At 38.8% G+C, this 15,391-nt stretch overlaps 1 protein-coding gene across 5 annotated transcripts in view; it reads right to left on the reverse strand.

The window, feature by feature from the left end:
• Window positions 1-15,391, reverse strand: part of PLXNB2 (plexin B2) — a 252,382-nt gene that overhangs the window by 23,137 nt on the left and 213,854 nt on the right. For all 5 annotated transcript variants that reach the window (XM_084206525.1, XM_084206521.1, XM_084206523.1 and 2 more), the window contains 9 exons: window positions 10,628-10,764; window positions 9,813-9,980; window positions 8,708-8,816; window positions 6,784-7,011; window positions 5,780-5,956; window positions 5,191-5,330; window positions 4,060-4,160; window positions 1,615-1,844; window positions 429-610 (listed from right to left, as the gene is read on the reverse strand). In XM_084206525.1, the coding sequence (XP_084062651.1) occupies window positions 429-610; window positions 1,615-1,844; window positions 4,060-4,160; window positions 5,191-5,330; window positions 5,780-5,956; window positions 6,784-7,011; window positions 8,708-8,816; window positions 9,813-9,980; window positions 10,628-10,764 (1,472 nt within the window). The remainder of the gene's footprint in view (window positions 1-428; window positions 611-1,614; window positions 1,845-4,059; window positions 4,161-5,190; window positions 5,331-5,779; window positions 5,957-6,783; window positions 7,012-8,707; window positions 8,817-9,812; window positions 9,981-10,627; window positions 10,765-15,391) is intronic.

The following is a 15,391-nucleotide window of genomic DNA, read 5'->3' on the forward strand; positions in this document are numbered from 1 at the left end:
GAACTACAACATACACAGAGCAAGATCTATTGAAATTTACTGGGAGTAACAGCTGGGTTAAAACACTAGAGGAAGCCCCCACTGAATGCACAGTGCAGCTGATTATGTGTGCTCATTATGGAGGTGATGTGTGGTATAAATGCTAGATCATTTGGAATAAAGTTAGATTAAAAAGTAAATTAAATGTTCAGTGTGGTGTTTCAAAGTAAGGTAGGTGTTTCTACACTGCAGTATTTGAATAAGCAGTCCTGGCCAGCATCCTGCTGGTGCCTTCCACAGCTGCTTCTGGTGGGCTTGTCTTGCTAATATGCTTGGGCCAAGTTATTTCTGATTTTACAGATAGTTGGAATTTCACCACAGTCACACCACAAAAGAAACACATTTACAGAAAGTCAGACAAATACAGAAAATATGACAATCATTCAAACCTTCTTAGCATCAGCTTTGGATTTTTGGCCACAACATACTGCTCCATCAGTTCTAAGAACAGCGTCCTCATGATGTCAGTGTAGTATTCTAGTTTTCCATGTAAAGCGACAGTCAGTAAAGAGGCAAAATACACTTTAGCTCGAGCAGAGAACTCCCTTTGGTTTTCCAGTGTGTGAATAAACTGAAAAAGAAAACAAATGTAAAATGAAGTTGGGTTTCTGAAGAACCTCAACACTTGTCTGCAATAAGAAGACAAGCAATATTATTTTAATATTAAATCTCCTAAATGCTGAATCAAAAAGTTTTCAGAAGTTTGAAAGAACTTATATGAAAATGTTGCCTAAATTTTGATTTTAGATATACAATGTACGGGACTGACCTAAGGAATACTTCTCTAAAAGCTTATCTAAATACTTCTCTAAAAGCTTATCTAAAAGTATGTTTTAATTAAATGTAAAATAGTATTCTATGACAATTTTAAAAGAGACAATCAACTCCCCTCTTCCCCAAATTCCCAGTCCTTTCACATCAAATTACAAAGACACTAATGTAAGTACACCTGTAAATGTGCTCTCATCTGCCATGAACTCTAATTCTACCATTAACTAGCTCAGCACTAGATTCTCATTAAAAAAAAAAAAAGAAAAAGCTAGAAGCCTAAATATAGATTTAGATGTCTGACAATGAGCTTCAGTTTTTGAGAGTGAGCAATTATAAGTCTCTTCAGAGCAGCTGTGAGCACTCATCAGTCTTGTTTAATAGGCCACTTGAGGAGCCTCTACCTTCATTGGGGCAGAGATTCTGGTAGATGGCTATCCACAAGTGACTCCTGTGAGGAACCAGGATGGAATCAGCATTCTCTGATCACATTTCATGAAAGGCTAAACCAAACTTGTAACACCAGTTTTTATGTCAGATTGGGAAATACCTGCTTTTTACAGCCACTGCAATGTTGACTAACTCCATATTACATGACCTGGCACAGAAATATGAGATCCAACATGAAGCTCTGGCTGTGATGCCACATATCTGTAGCGGTTACTGTGAAATCAGAACCATATGAAAATCCCTTATTTTTATTAATTTTTGTTCAGTTGTGCTTGCAAACCTTGCAAACCTGCTGTCCTGCACATACACACAGGTATGCCTAGCTAAGAGACAAGGTGCATCTAGTTCAGTACTCACATTAATGAGAAATGATTTGCTGTTGAGGAGGTTGGAGAACTGGTACAAAGCCTGTTCCACGGTCTGGCGCCTGGCCTCAGGAATATCCAGCTTTCCTGTAATCATCACATCCTTCTCTCCATCTTTGGAGGGCAAGAAGAAGACTCTGTCCGTGTACGTTTTGTAGTCTAGCACTGGAATTCCAGCTTCGTTGATATCATTTGTGTGATCCTCCATCTCTATCATTAGATCTGCAATATGCAATGCAGTTCAATGGTTCAGTTTAAAAATTTTGCAGGATTTTTAGGCAATACAAGGTCTTTGAGTGCCTTGTAATAGCGAAAAAGCAACTCAGCAGCAAAAACTTATTTCATCTCACATTTTCTCTTGCTATTTTTAACAATTATCCTATTAACTATAACCACAGCTAATCCTATGGTGACATGAGGATAACTGCCTTTAGCACTGATGGTTTCCTTGTTGTTGCCTATCTGTAAAAAGGCCTTTATGGTGTCTGAGTGTGTTCATATAGATGAATGTAGGATTATAGTACAGAACATGAAAAAGACATTGCAACATTTTTTGTCTTGTTTTGGTTTTATTTTTCTTTTTTCCCAATCCATATTCTATACCCTCTGAGTCTAGTTAGTACAGAAAGTTATTTTAAAAACACAGCAATCCAGGAAAGAGAGGTTTAAAGTGTAAAGCAAGCTAATTTAATAAAAATGAAGGGGATGGCAGAAAGGAAGAAGGTGAAATGGTTCACTGAAATGGATGGAAATATTTCTGTGGGACTCAAAAGTTTTTTAAAGGGACAAAAATTAGAGAATCATCCTTTGGACCAGCTACTCTAGCTGAAGGCTTTCCAATTACCCAGTATTGCTGATTGATTGGAACACCATGTAGTGACCTATGGTCTCAGGAGTTTTATTGCTCTTACTCATTCGCCTCTTTATTTTACAGCATTCATCAAAGATGAGGGACAAAGGATCTTCTTGTTTCCCTCTGTGTGGTATTAGAACTTCCTTCCTGCTGTCCCCTTCCTTGGCTATCTTTGTTCTCCTGTATTTTAGAGAGTTTGCACTTTGTGCTGTTGACATTACAGTTTCACAGTATGGAACCATAATGTGTTTTGCCTTCAGTGTTTCATGTAACTGTAAGTCAAGGTGGATGCAGTTTAAGGACTGGATTACTCCTTGGATGTGCATTCTACTCCCCCAAAACTTGCACTTCATGGAGCAGAGAGGAAACTTTCAACCCAACAGGTAGTAGGAATGTGTAACTCTCTACTCTTGTCCCAGCAAGAGAAAGGTACCTTCTCCTTTCAGAAATGGGTATGAAGTGCCCAGGGAGAGATGAAGAGAGGGAGGGAGGACCTTGATAGATCCTCTCACAGTTCAAAATGCAGTTTGAAATTAAGCCCATTTGGGATTGACTCAAACATTTGCTTCTAGTTTGAGTCCAGAACCTGGAAGGAGTTGGTTTTCCAGAGAAAGCAAGCTTGTACAAGTAAAGAACATCCTGTCCCAGAGACGCCAGAAAAAACAAGACTGAGGGAGGCTTCCAGCATGGCTGAAATCTTTGAGATACCCTGAACTTCTTAAATTAATGTCAAACTCTAACCTGAAATTGCTGTTTTATTCAATCTTGCTTTTTAGCCACTGTCAATATGAAATAGTGTTTTCTCTGTAGCAATAAAGCATGTGGGTATTTCTTTTTAATAGAGATTACTTCAACACGACCCAACAGCAAGTATAATTCAGATAATGAGGTGACATTTCATGGTAATCATTTAGGCCAATATTTGCAAAGTTTGCACTCAGATGCCTAATTTAAGCTTTGTGATGAGTAGTCCAACATGTAAAAATGCTGAGCCTTCACATGTCCTGCTGCCTTCCCTGGGATGATGCCTCTACATTTACACAGAACAATTAGCTAGCTCCTCTAATCAAGCTTAAGATTTTCCCATGGTGAAGAGGGTAAAATGCTATTTTTTTCCTGTGAGCTTACCAAATTATCCCTTTGTATGCTGATGGCTGCAAATAAATTTTGCAGCTCTGAAAACAGTTTTTAATGTACATACATTGCACACACAGTCATTGTGCTAAATATTAAGTGCACTGTTAGTCACCACAGGACATTCTTATCTTTGTGTTAATGCCCAACACATTAATAACTATAAGTAACCCCAATCTCAGCTAGTTTCTACTCCCAATTTCTAACTCTGTTCTTACTTTAGAATAAAATAATAAATTTATTTTAATAACCTCAGCTACCTGTTTGATTTTATTTACTTCTCTCATACATAATAGCAAAATACCTGCTCTGTGTCAATACCAGTTATGAAGACTACTAAGATGTATTGATTATTTCTTCCCAGAAGACAGTTTAAGTGAGCTAGCACCATTCCTCCAGCATGTCTTCATTGCTGAAGATGACCCACAGCAGGGAAAACATCTGTAATACCTGTGAACTCCTTCTTGCACCGGTCTCTGACACTCTCCTCCAGGCCTTCAAGTTGTGATTTAATTTTTTCATACTCTCGTTCTGCTTGTTGGCTCTTGCGTCTTTATAGAACAGAGGTAAGATTAAAAAAATGTTACAAAATGCAAAAGTAAATAATTTGCAACAGCTCTGAGAGGGAAGCCCAAGGACTGGAAGAAGTTTTCATGGTACTGATTTTTTTAAATACAGTAGAAAGAGAATGGAGGAGAAAAACAGCAACAGTGGCCAAAATCTTCATTCCATTCCATGTGAAGTGACTTGGCACTATCATGGGCTGGCTGCTTCAAAGCAGACTTGGGCCAGTAATTTAAAATCCAGTAAAAAGTAGCTACAAATGCTTTCAATCATATATCAAGTACAGGAAGTCAGTTTGAGCAAGGATTGCTTGCAACATGTCCTGTACTGGCCCTAAGTCAGCCAGGACAGTGTCTGGGATCAGAAGATTTGATGGAGGCTCACAAGAACTGTACAGCACATGCTTCAGCTGTATTGGTATGTACCATAAGAGTGAAATCCACCCCTTCCTGAGGGACAGTATGAGGCCCTCATTACTAACCTTAAAATTGGACTAAGTAGTGAAATACAGACATATATTCTGGCCCTTTATGAAGCATGAGTTCCAGCATTAATCATGAAGTTTGTGTGTGGGTAATTTAGCTGGAAAAACAAAAACTATGCCTTAGTCAAAACCATCCAGCTCAAACCTACAGAGCTGACTGAGGCAGCATAAATGCTCATGGGTATTTATACAGAATAAGTTATCCATAAGTTATCTATCTCCTCCACAAGTGCCACCTCAACTGCCATTTCAAAAGGGTATGTGTGCAACTCAGTCTGCAGTTGTTTATTTGGGAAGCCTGGGACCAATTGTGTTTATATATAAAGGAGGGACTGGGCTGAGTGACACCAAGGTATTTGGCATGCGTGAGAGGAATAAATTGGTGCTCATACATATTTCCAGCTGTAACTCCTTTTCTAAACTTTGCAGCTCATAAAAAAGATGAAGATAGTTTCTGTAGACTGAGCTGAAAACAATCAGGTGGTACGCTGAAAGCTTTAGGAAAACAAAAGCACCTAATTAGAAGAACTTACCTGTAGCAGATGATAGAAATGCCAATAATTACTATCATAGGAATAAGTACCAGTGGCAAAATTAGATTCAGTGGGATATCAGTCACACGGTTATCATATTCCACCCTTCCAAGAATCCATTCCCGGAGTCCAAATTTTACCTAATTAGATAAAAGCAGACATTTGTCTCAACAAGTGCAAATGTAAGGTGGTCCACTTCTCAGTTGCACTCTAAAATCTTAGTAATTTTCACAAGTGAATTTCTAGTATTTCAAACAAAGGAAATACTTCTGAATGTTTTAAACTGACTTTGGGTCACTAGCACTTTATTCCATGAAGTAATTTAATTTTGCTCAGCTGAGGAAGAAAAATCCCCAGTCTGTCTGGCTAGAGTTCCACATTTCTATATAATGAAGGTATTTGGCAGCCTTGAGACTGCTCTTTACATGTGACATCTTTTATGCAGTAGGCAGAAGCTGGAGGAAGAAAGAACTGCAAAGAGTTTCTTCACAGTACTACAACAACTTTGGAGAACAAATTACTTTAGTCAAGAGGCACTGTAACAGTGTTATTGATACATGAAACTAAATTCCCAGAAAAGGTAACGTACAATGAATTCGGGAAGGTTATTGATGGTATCTCTCTTCTGCCGTTTCTTTGGCTGAGGCTGTACTTCTGGTGGCTCACAATATAAGTCCGTTTCTGTCAGAGTTTTTATATTGCAAGGCTCATCACCCACAAAAGCCTGGGCCTCATCTATCGTCATGGCTTTGTTCAGGTTACTGCCCTAGACAGAAAATAAAAGGCTGAGTTATCATCACAAAGTCTTGGGGGACAAGAAATCCTGAATTGCAACTTTCCATTTGGCTCACATTCAGCAGCAGATATGATTTGCACTGCAGCCTACAGAACAGCAGAGTAATTGGCAATTATGTGATTCCCCTCCCTTCCTTCCTGGTGTGAGATAAGATGTCCCTTCCATAGACCTGGGAGGTCTATTGGGGAGGGCATTTCCAAATGCAAATGCCAGACTAAGCAAGAGGGGGCATCCTCGGCAAACCCAAAGTACAGCTAAAAGAGATAGGAACTCTTTCTGAGAAAGGGTGTGGGGAGAAAAGGGGAGCTGCCAATGTTCATCATCTAGCAGAGGTAAGGGACTCTACAAAGAATTTGGGGTATGGCACCAAACATTTATTTGGGGTATGGCATCAAACCTTCCTTTCAGAAAGGAATGAAAAATTTCATACATGTGGATGCCATGGGACAGAGAGAGAGAAACGGCCAGCGTTTCTCACAGCAGCTCGTGAGAAATTTCAGGGAGCTGGAAAGATGTGATAACCGTTGACTATAAACAATTTGCAGGTGCTGTTTTTCTACTTTATTTTTCTGTTCCTCTCAAGAACAGTGTGTGAGAAAGATGTTTCTGTCAGTTAGCCAATAGAATAGAATCTATCGTACCACTCTACAAAACCGCGTGGTTCTTTTGAATAACGCCTTCTTCGCCTTTGCTGCGATCCTGCCTCTCGCCTGTTCCTGCCCCGACCTCGGCGCATGAGTGACACATTCATGCTTCAAGGACAAAATGAGCAAGCACCAACTTTTGACAAGTTTTACCTTTGCATTAATAAGTTTGTTGACTTGTTTTTTGATGCCATCTGTGAAGTTTTCAAAAGTTGGGTCCGCAACATAGGCAAAGGAGTGGCTCTCATTTTTTACAACCAATTTATAATGATCCATTAGAATAACAGTGGTAATGTTATAGTTTTCTGGGTCTTCCAGTATTGGTGGGGAAGAAAAAACCACTGTAGTTTCATTAAGTCTTGTAACAACCTTTCCATAAAACTGTAAGAAACAAGATAAGAAAAACATGCACATTTTAGAGTCCGATTCCCTTCTGTACATAACTGTTGATAACTTAGACCATAGAAATAAAACCACTGAATTTATATCCTCTCCATACAGCAGAAATACCACAGTATAAAATATTTTTGAAAAAGAAAATGAATTAAATTTGATGGTAATAACTCATCAATTCACTATATTCCAGCAGTTGCCTGCAGAAGAAACTTGGGCTATGGGTCAGTTTCCATTGCCTCCAATTTGTATGGCTCTTTACCACTGGACTGATACCATCAAATTCCTTTCAGATTAGGAAGTTAACATGTCACCCTTAATCCTGATCATCTTCTGTACCTTTGAGTAGTTTGGGTTGATTACTTTCTGCTTACACCATATAATACCTCACTGGATTTCAATACAATCATTAAGTGAAATTTTGGAATAAAATTCAACAGTTGTTACTTAACTATTCAAGGTAACAACTCAGTTCAGCCATCCTCCATCCCTAATACAACAAATGTTTTTACCCTGACACATTCAGTCATTCAGTAACATCCACCACAGGCAACAGCACTAATAGGAACCCTCAATATTTATTCTATCACCACCTCTGTTTGCCGCTTCATGACTCAATGCAACTAGATAGCTTCTCCCCAACATTTCTGATATTGCCATGTAAGTGAAAGCAAACCAAAACATTAGAAAAGCTGAGTAGTCTGCAAAGTCTTAACGAAGAATGTGTGCTATAGGTAATGCTGACTCAAGCTAACAGGTTGAGTATACATAAGAGGAGGTTGATAAACACTGTCAAGAATGCTAAATAGAATTTTAGGTTGCCTGGGAGTCAAGATTGTCAAGATAATTACCTTTTGAAGTTTATGGCCTAAAGAATGTAGTCAGTTTTCCTCTTAAAGATCTTTAGGGATAGGGTTCTAATGTATCCCAATCTATCTGTCTTTGGCATACTCTAAAAGCTGAGTCATGCATATAATACAAAACATGCACATTACAAACTATGGATCACAAGACATTCTTACACTGAAGAGCAAGCCTTAGCAAGAGTCTTATAATGTTCTTACTGGAAGATCACTTTTAGGTCTAAATCATGTCATTAAATTGTGATCTTCACTAGAAGAGGGGAGATTGATAATATTGGTAATGTCAGTTCCTCTTAACAGAAGATTCTAGAAGGGTTTTTTAAATGCTATTTTTCACAACTTTTTGTGACCTGTTGCAGGTGGAATATGCATGAAGAAAAAAAAAAAAAAAGACTTGGTTCATTGAGATGTCAGGAAATAAAAGAATAAAAGACTGATTGTGCAAAGCTGAGTAGTCCTGCATTGTCTAGATTTAGATCCTGCTTGAGGCAAATTGCTAATGGCTGCAGGAGGAGAAGAAGGAGAAAGACAAAGAAAAAACAAACACTTCCAAATAATGAAATACATCTTTTATCCTTGTCCATATTGAATGAAATTAATTTTAAAGTAGAAGATTGCAAAGTACAAGTGAATGTAAGGCGAGATGGTAGGAAAGTTGAGATGTTCCACAGGAACACCCTGAACAGACTCATAAATCTGTTCAAACCTTGTTTCAGTCCAAGCCCAGTAAAGTCCAATGGGAAAGTTTATATTTAGTTTTTGAACAGATTATATGTTGTTCATCCAGTGTTATGCCTTTGGGGGAAAAGAAAGAAAATTACCTTTTTTTGATTCATCCTCCCTGCTTCTGGACGCTCTGCATATATCACCAATGAGAAAGACTGGATGAGCTCAAAACCAGTTCCAGTTACTGTAATATTTCTTCCTCCACTGCAAGGCAGAATTAAAAAAGAAGTCATTGGCAGACTAGCACAGCTATACACTGCTTCATCCTACACTGCTATTGCTTCCACTGAAAACAAATCTATGTGTGATGCCTATATGACAATTAGATGTCCTACAAAAAGGACTTCTGTTAAAGCTATTGATGACAAAAGCATTTAAAAGATCAATGTCAACTTAAAATTCTCTTTAAAACAGCAGAATTGAAAAAAGTACAAATTGCTTTGCTAGGATTTTTGGCTGTACATTGATGCCAATCTTTGTGTACTTTACTTCACCAATGTTACTATTAAAATCATTCTGACTACAATAGACACATAGAGACAAAGCTGAGAGTATATTTTCCACAGGTCTGTAGGGACCTGGCTTCTCTATTCCCTTTTATTTGCAGCACATTGTTTAAAAAATAATACATTCACATAAGAAGAAGAATGAATGCAAGTTGCCAGTGGGAATTAAAGTCATTGAAATGACATGGATTTAGAGGGATAGTAAACCTCAGAGCAATACATAAAAATAGGCTTTAGTTTATATAGAAGAAAAAAAAAAGTCATTTGAATTCCATGGGGTAAATCACTATTGATCTACCAAAGGAAAATTCCAGGTCCCAAAGTCAGGCAACCAAAAATGAAAAGGAAACGTTAAAACCAAATCCTATTTTAGACAAGTGATTACTCAATATTCAAGAAGACAGGTACTAATATCTCCAAGAGAAGTCACAGCCAAATTTATTTTTAATGTTCTGTTTGTTAGGTCATGATGTTACACTTTTTACATTGACCTTTGAAAAGGGATAAAAATTTGGAAGTAAACAGAATGCTTTCAAACATCAATTGCAGTTAAGACCACAAGCCCTACGTACCTATGTGTGCATTGCTAGAGTATTGGAGTTTATTCCAAACAATTCTATATTTAATATTTTTATTACCTAACACACATACTTTAAGCCAGTTGTGAAGAAAGTTACGACAAACATTTCATTACCTGCTGAAGCTGTTGACTGGCACGAATTTGGTGACAGTAGGATTCTCACTGTATGTAAACTGCTGTGGGACAGGAATTCTCGTGCTCCCATAGTTCATTGTGACTGAAACTGTTTCAACCTTGTTGTTACGTCCTGTAATGCAGATGATCTCGTCTCCAAATTCAGTACTAGATTGAAGAAGAAAAAGAGGAAACATCTTCTGTTACTAACATTATGGAGTTTTGTATTCTTTTACTGTATACTCCAGAACAGAGTAATAACAAAAATACCAGGTCTCTATTTTTGCTGGGTACAGTAGTTATGAGAGGAGATAACACTTCCATCAGTTCACATAAGCTTTTAAACAAAAGGGATATAGGATGCAACAACGAACGTGTACGAACACAGGAACAATGCAATGTCAGCACACTTAGTGTCCTTCCTTTTTTTGAGAAAAGACAAGCGCAACAATTAATAAAAGGAAAAGAAGGACGAAGAACAAACCATGGGAGACTAGAAAACTAATATTTTATACAAAACCACTGAGGACATGCTGAAGGAAAGCATGGGTAGGTTTGAAGCAGCCATTCTAGCAGAGAAAGCCAAAAGTGGAGAAATCCTTGGGCATCTAAATTCTCCCACTTAAGGCGTTTTTATAGCTGCTCTTTCCACTGAAACCTGAGTGAGTTTCTGTCTAAATGTTACATGCAGGTCTCCTTTGCATGGGAGGAGTCACAAAGATATAGACAGAGGACTTGTTTAATTTATAAAGGGCAGAAAAAGTTATGCCTTTTTAGGACACAGCTCTGTATAGTTAGTTACTTGGGCTACGTACACATTGCAAGGCTGGCTACCAACGATAACTTGAACATCTTTCTTGGAACCAGTGGCCAGATTTATACCAGAGATGGTAAGTCTGGTTCCACCTGCTTGTGGACCACTTTCAGGTCTGATATGAGAAGGATGAGGCTCCTGCAAAGAGAAGATGGTCAAACTAAGTGAGAAAACTAAAATAAAATTTACACCAGTATCATTTATCTTAATAGGCAATATAATATTACTACCTGAAAAACAATAAAATTAGAGCAATGACAGACAAATCTTCTAAAATAAAATCTTTTACTAGTCATGTTGAAATAAGTAACAGATAATGTGAATGCACTTTTTTTCTTTATTGTATTTTATGAGGCTTTATACAAGTTTCAATTCCCTATCACAAAATATAGAGTTAGCAGCCATTAAGTTTGTGAGAGCTTCCTGTTGGACTTCCTGGTTTCATACCTATTTTAAGATTTCTCTCTTCTTTATGGCTGAGTCTACCTTCATCTTTCCTTACCCTTTCCTATATTCTGTGTCAGCTACAGGAGACAAAGAACAAGGTTTTCAAAACTTGCACTAAACTGAAGAAATATAAAGATTTCCTTTATCTCATAAGGCTCTCAAAAACTGTGGTAAAACTGTTAACCTATTCTTAAGCAATAAACTTGCAAAGAAAGAAAATCAGAAAATGCTCAAATTGTCTTAATGTACCTAGAACCTTGGAGTGGGTTCCTTAAAACCAATTAAATCAAGCAGACACGCTTCAAATTGTTATAGAATTTGTTTTATATTTAAATTTCTCAACAAGTTCCCTCCTTTTGTTCTCAATTCAGTCTTTGTTTCAATGATTGTATTCTGGGAGCTCCAACAAATACTGTAAATTAACAGTGAGGGCTTTTCATGAGCAGCGTGATTTAATTACTTTGTCACTAAGTAGTTTCTGCTTCCAGTGGAGAAAAGCATCCTTATTCAGGACCACACTGAAGCTGCTGAATCAAGAGGATGATGGAAGCCGAGCAAGCCGCGTGATGTGGGCTCCAGCCGGCTCCGGGTGCTACTGCCCGCCGACCCCACGCCTCCCCACGCCTGCAGACGTGCCACAGCCCTCGCCCTCGGGGCCACAGCTGCTGTGCCTGCAGGCAGCATTGTGTCCTGGACAGGCAGCACTGTTTCCTGGACAGGCAGCACTGTGCCCTGGGCAGGCAGCACAGTGCCCTGGGCAGGCAGCTGCCCTGCGTGTTGCACACAGAGGGAGGATGCCAGGTCTAAGTATGAGGCTGGTGCATTAGGCAGGGGCATTGCTATGAGGGAACCTGATCCTGTGTTTGCAGAAGCATGCTAGATCAAGGCCTTAAGGCAGGCTGTGATTAGGTGATGCCTTTTCTGATGTACAGCTGTACTGCTTCACCATACTAAAACAGGCTTTTCTTAAATGAGTCAAAAAAAGTAATAAGCTTATTTCCCAGACTCATGTATATTTGTAAATGACAGCTGTTCTCCTCCTCTTGCATAATCTTGCAAAAATGGTTGACTGATAATAAAGTCCAGTCTTGGGGCTATTTCATATGAAGAATGTGCAAAGTTTGAAACCATCCCTTGCTGATGAGGGTTTCCTTGATCGCTGTCGCACAGCACTGATCTTCCACTTGAAGGAGGAAAAGCCCTTCTCAGAGACAGAGAGCAACACGCCCACTCTTCCTAGTCATGCAGCAAACCCCCTTCTCTCACGTGGCTTTGCTCAGGCACAGACCATCTCTGTGACAGCTTACAAAGCCAAGGGCCCACCAATTGCAGGGAGGATATACTGCACTTTGGTTCAAAGCTCGGTGAGTCATCAACAGGTTTTTAACAAGCAGCAGGAATCCATAAAAATGCATCCAGCTGACTTCACGGTTACTTTACAAATTTGTTTTATTGAAGCTCAGATATTATAAAAGCATGGAGAACTCTTACGTGCTCTGCTTTTTTTATACTTTCATGTCTAAGCAAGTTCCCTCTGAAGGAATGCATCATGGTTCAGCACACTTCACAAATCCACAATGACAACCGTAATTTGCTCTCGAGTCATTGAGCTTTAGGAATATGCTTTAACTAATTGGGTGTCAATTGCTTTTCTTCCCCGAGAGATATCTGTTTGTAAACCCTTCACTCCTCAAGAGTGAGCATATGACTGCTCTCATGCACTACCCTTTGATTTAGCTTTAATTTAATACATCACTCAGGTTACAAGATTTTATATAGGGAAGTCACTCAAAGTAATTTTAAAGCATTTTAAAAGCTCATTTAGGTCTATATAACCCTGTGTGTGCATCCTCATATTTGGATTTAATTGCTTCCTGTTTTAACCGAGATTGAAACAAGATGCACCAGGGTAAATAATAAGTTTTAGGGGGTCAGTTCTAAAAATAACATTTGAAGTTTAAATTAGAATAAGTCTAGATATGCGCTTTATAGGAAAAACCCATTTGTGCTTCTTTACAACTGAATTTTGTTGTAAAAAGATTCCAATTAGAACTGTATATGAAATACATAGTTAATAAATACACAATTTATAAAAATGAGTCAGATACTTTAAGCATAACCTTACCACATGGACAAAAAACCATACCTTTTATTAAGTTCAAATTAAATCCTAATTGCTATAAATTGTTAACCATGCTGGACTTCTGTGTTTTCCACAGGAATTATTAGCTGCATAGCATGCAGCTAATAGCTGATAGCTTTCAGATTAATGTTTTCCTGACGAACCACTAAGGAAGCGGTATAGGCAAATTCTTTCTCTATGAACCTCTGAAAAAAATCTGTTTAAAATTTGTAGCCTTTTCCCTAAATACTACCTCCACTGGAAGGTTAGGCTCCAAGGACGGGCTTAAGAAGAAAATGAACAAGAAACCACTAAAAGCAAGCCTTTAAACATAGACTAAGGAATCAAAGAAAGAAAAAAAGGTTTCTGAATCATCACACACACTATTTTCTGTAACCTCAGCATAATGAATGACAGGAAGCTTGCTAGGAACCTCAGTGGACAGCCATATTCCTTTCTCTTAGCAAAAGTGGGACTTACAGCCCTGTTGGGTTATCTAATGGGTCCCTTTGGCAGGGCTCAGTTGTCCCTGTTGTCAACAATCAGTAAATGCAGAGTGAGCCTCAAACTTGAAGTCAAACCACTCAGCATCATTGTCTTTGAGGGACCTGATAGTGATTGCCTGCACTTGTCTCCCTAGGAATAGGGATGTAGAGGTAACCAGCTAGCAAAGTTAGCTCTGAAAAACACAGCTCTAAGGGGGAAATGAAAGAAGTATCTGTTCTGCTTTCCACAGAAACTGGGTTTTTTTTCTTTCTTCTTAGAAAGGCATCAACTCTTGGAATTTAAAGCTCAGCTACACCAGAGAGGAGAACTCACCACCCACCCCTCGTGCATCCATTGTGCACACACATCTCAGCTGCACCTCAGGCTGCATGGAAAACTGGGGCCAAGAACCACTCTGGGAACTAACACAGAGAGCAGCCAAAGAGGAGGTGCAATGGTTATGGCTAACCCCTATTTTGTCTTTAATTGCTGATCTTGCAGCTGTCCCTCAAAGGACTATTTTAAAAGCGCTTAATTCAAAATATTCATATTTAACACATTTAAAGTAATTCTGCAAATACCAGGAGCTCTCAAGGGAACAAATAATGTGGATGCTTCATAAAGATGATCTAATAAGGAGAAGCTGAACGATGCTTTGTGTGCAGAGAAATTCTTCAGCATGACTGCTAACACTTTGTTACTGTAAACTTGGAAGGAATATTATTTGATTAATTTTAACTTGCTATTTTCTGTTTCATATTTCCCCTCTTTCCCTTCCTCTTAAGGACCTGCCAGAAAAAATAAGCAGCTGAAATAAATTATCAAGAATTTTAACAATTTTAATAATCATTTTATTGCGAAACCAATGTGCTATGAATAAGTTTTATTGCTCCTCTAAAATATTCATAGATGGCTCAAAGAACAAAGCTTCATTGGCCCACCTGGCAGTCTTCTTATGAGTACCAATAAAGGAAAAAGTAGGGTCATGCAAATCCTCAACCAGAAAGCATTTTTCAAAAATGCAATTAGGTAGATAGGATCAGGAGGAGAGTGATACTTTACTGAATGCCAAGTTAATTTGAAAAAGTGCCATCAGTGGTGGTACAAGACTTGAACAAGAACTGTGTTACCTAAGGAGAAGGCAGCCCCTTCCCATGGTACTCAGCAGTCAGACAGACACAGAGGGGTCCTTGGAAGGTGCCTGGCCTTATCTCATCTTACAAAGTCTTATGCAGCCTGGCAAAGCTGCACCTGACCCACAGCTCTATGTTGCTTACCAAAGTCCTACAGGAGATTCCTTCTCCTTGCAGAGGAAAACAAGGGGCAGAGAGTAAATCTGTCTGTGCAAGCCTTCTTTGAGGGATAATAAAAATGTGGCTTTTACCAAGAGCCCTTTAAACTGAACTCAACCTGAATGTTCAACTGCTACAAATGGGACTGATAAGCCTCCAACCTCAAGTGCTGCAGTATCAGTGATGCTATTTTTTTCCAAATCCCCTCAAGGATTTCTTCTCTCCTTCTTTCTGCCCTTTTGTCATTTCAGTCTCTGAATCAGAAGTACACCTGCTGTCATGATAAATACCTCCCTTTCTTTTTCAGCCCTCTGCACCTTGAGATCTTTGCTGGCTCCGTCAGACGACACCCGGGGGAACTCACACTTTCTATAGCATCACTGTAACATCACACTGCAGTGCTCTGCAATTATGATGT

This window comes from Fringilla coelebs (assembly GCF_963513975.1).
Source record: "Fringilla coelebs genome assembly, chromosome: 5".
NCBI lineage: Eukaryota > Metazoa > Chordata > Aves > Passeriformes > Fringillidae > Fringilla > Fringilla coelebs.